General features: G+C 37.1%; 1 protein-coding gene across 4 annotated transcripts in view; it reads right to left on the bottom strand.

Moving 5' to 3' along the window:
• The window catches only part of adcyap1r1b (adenylate cyclase activating polypeptide 1b (pituitary) receptor type I), a 41403-nt gene that overhangs the window by 13945 nt on the left and 22601 nt on the right, over nucleotides 1–4857 (bottom strand). For all 4 annotated transcript variants that reach the window (XM_005750278.1, XM_005750277.1, XM_005750280.1 and 1 more), the window contains one exon: nucleotides 2168–2264. In XM_005750278.1, the coding sequence (XP_005750335.1) occupies nucleotides 2168–2264 (97 nt within the window). The remainder of the gene's footprint in view (nucleotides 1–2167; nucleotides 2265–4857) is intronic.

The raw sequence follows: 4857 nt of genomic DNA, 5'->3' as shown, positions 1-4857 counted from the left end.
ATATATATATATATATACTGTTCCATGATTTGTCCCATTGCAATTACGGAAGTTCTACAAAAACAGACTTATTTCAATTAAACTCTCGATTTAAACCCCGCAAAATGTGCTTTTTAAAAAAGGTATTCACAAACTAATGAAGCTCAGTGAGTAAATGTTAAGTAATTGGTCCCCATGTGGTCCACTGCCCCCTCAAAGTGAACAGTGGGCAGTGAACCAACATAAAGAACGGTTCTTTAAACAGAGCAACTGCACAACAACACCCTGGTTTGAATTATAATCAATCAATCAACTCAGCCATTCAACTTCTGCTCCAGATGCTCTCCTTTTAGTGTTAATTTAGTGTTGCAGTTTGAATGTCTAAAGCTCACTTAAAACAGACCTTGAGTTAGAAATGGAGAGATGCCTGCAGAAAAGCATGTAAAGTGGTACATCAGGTTTAAATTCTGTTTTTAGGACATTGTTGTTAGTGGTTGTTGTGACTGTTTTTTGCAAATAGTACAATGGGCTCTATATTCCATGCTTATATTATCATTAAAGTTTTAATATTAGCACTGGTCTGAAGTTCTGTGGTACTGGTTACATAGTTTGCTTTTGTGCTTTGAAGCCAATTTCATGATGACAACAGCTTCTAGCTCATCTCAGTTCAGTGCAATTGCCATTTCTGTGTGTGTTTCAATTGCCCGAGTGATTTTCTTCTGTGCTGCCCCTCCCTTAGGCCAGTTCTGCCAGAGGTTTCTTCTTCATGGGTGTAACACGTTCCAAAGTAATCTGTTATTTTAATCAGTGAAATACTTGAAATACTGAATTATTTCTATGATTTCTAGTGCCATCACATGCAGCTAATGAAATGAAACATCATCTGGGTAGTGTAGGAAGGGTTGAAAAAATTTATATGGACTAAGTCTACCTAAAGACCAGTTGAATTAACATTTGCTAGAAGGCAGTAGGTTAACAGTCCAGGAATGTCAAAAACATCTTCCTGCCCTAGCTTTAACAATATATTCTGCAGACTAGTAGACAGACAGCACAGACCATTAGGAAATGGGGGGTGAATCAGGATCTAACAATGTAGTCTAAGCACTGCTTTAATCAGTGAGATTATTAAACCTGCAGTTGTAAAAAATTGGTGCACATATACGTTAATGATATGGTTATATATGTGTGTCTGTTAAACCGACTCTTTGTATTTGACAGTGAATTTGTCCCAAAAAGTGAACATGTTTTTTTTCTCAAATTCAACTACTGCTGAAATGTTTGTAATATGCCAAGAAACCATGATATTACAATTTAAAATCTATATACGCAAACACCAAAAACAACTGCTAGACTCCCACAACCCACATGAAAAAGACATATATAAATCTTATAAAGTTTGTCTTGTGTGAAACTTGTATGAAAAGCATACAAGAGTGAAAACAGATACAAGAACCCTTGAAAAATTATATAAATTAAACTTGTATGTTTTGGATACTTACTAAAACAACATATGAAAGTAATGAGAAAGTGGCCACTTTAATGAGTGAATCATATAAGTTTTTACTATTTCTTTTCCATATGGGAATGGTTGCACAATAGTTGGAAAGTATTTAAGTAGCTAATGTTAGTTTACTCTGCAAGATTATCTAAATTCTAGCACCACAAAAAAGTTTTTAACAACACATAACAAATGTTTTTTATTAAAGGTCTGTGGAGACAAAATAAAAGGCAAGGCTGGATATATATGACAAAGGGTTGTTGAATATGGAACAGTTCGCCGTTAGTTTCTGACAGTGAGAGTTAAGTCAGAAACTAAGGTCACAAAGGAGAACTGACACAAGTTGCCCATAGTTTTAATATTCCCTTCATTCATCATCTAATCAGCCAGAGAGACAGCTGTCACTCACTGATCAACTTTCATTTTCAGAATCATCATCACAAGACACTAACAACTAAAGCACGTGCCCTTGCTCCAAAAATACAGTCTTCCTGTGGCCTCATTAGTTATCCGATGCTTCAAATCAAGCACAGAGGCTATGAACTGTGAGGTTTGTTTTTTTAAAAACATTTTCCAAGGATCAGGTGAGTCATCTACAGTTTGTGGAGTTATCGCCAGCTCATTAGCACGAAGAATCCAAAGATGCTTCTGTTTTAATACAAATTTATCATGAAGGCAACAAAGACTCACCAAATTCTTGATTGTTGGAATCCAAGGCCATCATTTCCATGCATTTCTCCTGCTCCATCTTGATCACACAGTTAGAGGGGACCTGTTGGCTTGAAATCTAGAAGACAATACACACCCACACAGGGACACACACACATACAGAGAGTGTGTGCGTGTGAGTGAGAGAGAGAGAGTCAAGCAGCTAAAGAGCACATAGAAAAGATTCAAAGGCAAAGTGCTTGGTTGCTTCATTAGCCACTCATGTGCTTCAATCTACTGTGGGAGAGGTCTAAGTCCTGGTATCTGTCTGAAATCCCAACCAATTAAACTAATCATTTCAGAGCTGCTGGCTCTCTCTCCATTCTAACTGACCCACAGGACGACATTATTCTAATGAAAACAAGTCAGGAAAGATGAGCCTTTTTCACACCACACGTTGCCAAGCTTTAGTCCCATCTGTTCTGAACCACAGACATGAAGTTTATAATTGTGCTCTCCAGACATCCAGACACGGATGACTGCATGGCTACGACTGCAGACATGGAGGTTATGACCAGGGGCACATCATTTACAGCCCCTATGGTGAGGATCAAGGTATGAACATGTCTCTGTGCTGGCGTCAGTCCAGGAGACTCCACGTGTTAGCTTCAAGAGGAATATTAATCTGCTGAATAACATGGATAAGCTTCAAACATCTGGCATACACTGAGTGCAGTTTGTTAATAAATATTTATTATTTGATGTAATGATTTAACATAAATATTATTTTAAAAAATGTTGTAGCTTAATTTACCAGGTAGCATAATTGGTTTGAAATAATTTTCAGCTTCATGTATCTTAAACCTTTCCTTTATACAGCTTGTCCATTGTTTGATTGCATCCTTTTCAGGCCATCATGTCTATAAAGCAAAGCTGAAGCTGGTGTTCTTTAATCAGAAGGAACAAACTGTCACTTGTCAGTAGGACGATTCTGAAAACAAACTGTAAGCCTATTAAAAATACAATTCTTTGATCTTGACTGAAAATGAAGATGGGGATTTCTCAGATATATACACAGGTGTACATGGATGTAATAATTAGAGCTAACTTGCATTTGAATGTTCATGAGTCAATGGTTTGCAGGTATTCAGACATCAGGACAGAGGCAAGTAAACACTGTTTAAGCTTTCAAATGGTAAATGATGACTTGAAAGAAGAGTGCTGGTGATTTGCAGTATGTGAATATTAATGAAACCAAGTTAAATAAGGAGAGATCACTTGGAAGAACCCAACATGATTTATTGAGATAGAGATAGATAGAAATGAATGTATTTGGCAATTAGACTCCGATGACCCATCATGGCAGTATGGAATCCCAGCAGTGATAGGATTTAGGACAGTACTCTGTGGAGTCTAGAGATTGGTGGTGAAGATGAAGACTGAGGTTTGGATGGAGCTCTGACTGAGGTGTCTGTGAGGTGGAGATGGGAAGGAGGTGGGTTGCACGAATGACAGCCTGAAAGGGAGAATGACGGAGAGCACAAATTTAAACCATGTAAAGTGGAGGCTGACAGGCTCGAAGAAGGCCTGCAAGAAGATGACTGGACTAGAGTAATGACGTCAGTGTTGAGACTGACAGTGTGGGAAAGCAGTAGAACATGTACACAGAAAAGCAGGGACAGAGGGCAGATGAGTGATTAAAGATCTTCCTCATTGAACTTAAGCATATGCTTCATTTTTGATGATGTAAGTACTAATAGTGCACTGCATGTACACCCACAAAATTTTCAGACCTTATCTTGTAATTATGAGATGATGTACAATGGACTAATGAGCCAATAAATATAATTATCCCAGTAATTTGGATAATCAGGCTTTGTGATTTATAGATTCGGTCAAAAATCATTTACTATATAGATAGATTTGCAAACTAAAGTACATTTCAAGTAAAGGAAATTGAAACCACTTGGTTAAAATGTCAAGAACATCCACTCATGTGTTTCAATTAGTGTCTGTTTAACTCAGATTAAAGTTGCTGAAAATTACATCCATTAATCAAAAGAAGAGATCTATTCTAGTAAAACAAATGGAAACACTTGTATTGGGCATTTTGGCTACAGATACATTTCAGCTGTTGCTAAATATAGCAAACCTTTGTGTATTGATAAATCACACAATTGGATAACAATTGTTGATTCTCTGTGTTTTAGATTTAGCATCTAACTAAAAGATGATGTTTTTATTTTCATTCATGTAGACATTAAACTGACTGCATTGGCTTGCAGTAGGGACGTGATTGAAATGTGGGCTGTGAATTTTATTAAACTCTAAGGTGTAGAAAAACATCCACCCTGCCGAGTTCCACATTCTGCTTTTAGATTTTAGATTTTAGACTTTGGGACTGCTCTCTAAGTGCATATGAGACTAAGTCATAGGAAGCAGAGGTATTAAAATGATAAGTGGCTTGAGAGGCAAAGAAATACAGTGTATTCGGCTTCCTCTGTTTATGTCTCTGCTCTGTAACCTCCTGTGGTTATATCATATCTGTCTGCCCTTGGTCACACTGCATCAGATCAGCATCAAATATTAGTATGTTGCTTGTCTGACTAAACTTGATCGTGGGTTTTTATTCTTATTTCAGTTGATTGTTATGTGAATCTTACAACAGCTCAGAATGAAGTTGAACTAGTTTACAGGTTTTTCCCATCAAAAAACTAAATAATTGGGGGGGG

The sequence above is a fragment of the Pundamilia nyererei genome, unplaced genomic scaffold, assembly GCF_000239375.1.
Source record: "Pundamilia nyererei isolate P.nyererei 1_Seehausen unplaced genomic scaffold, PunNye1.0 scaffold00267, whole genome shotgun sequence".
NCBI lineage: Eukaryota > Metazoa > Chordata > Actinopteri > Cichliformes > Cichlidae > Pundamilia > Pundamilia nyererei.
This window is presented reverse-complemented; position numbering and strand designations above follow the sequence as displayed.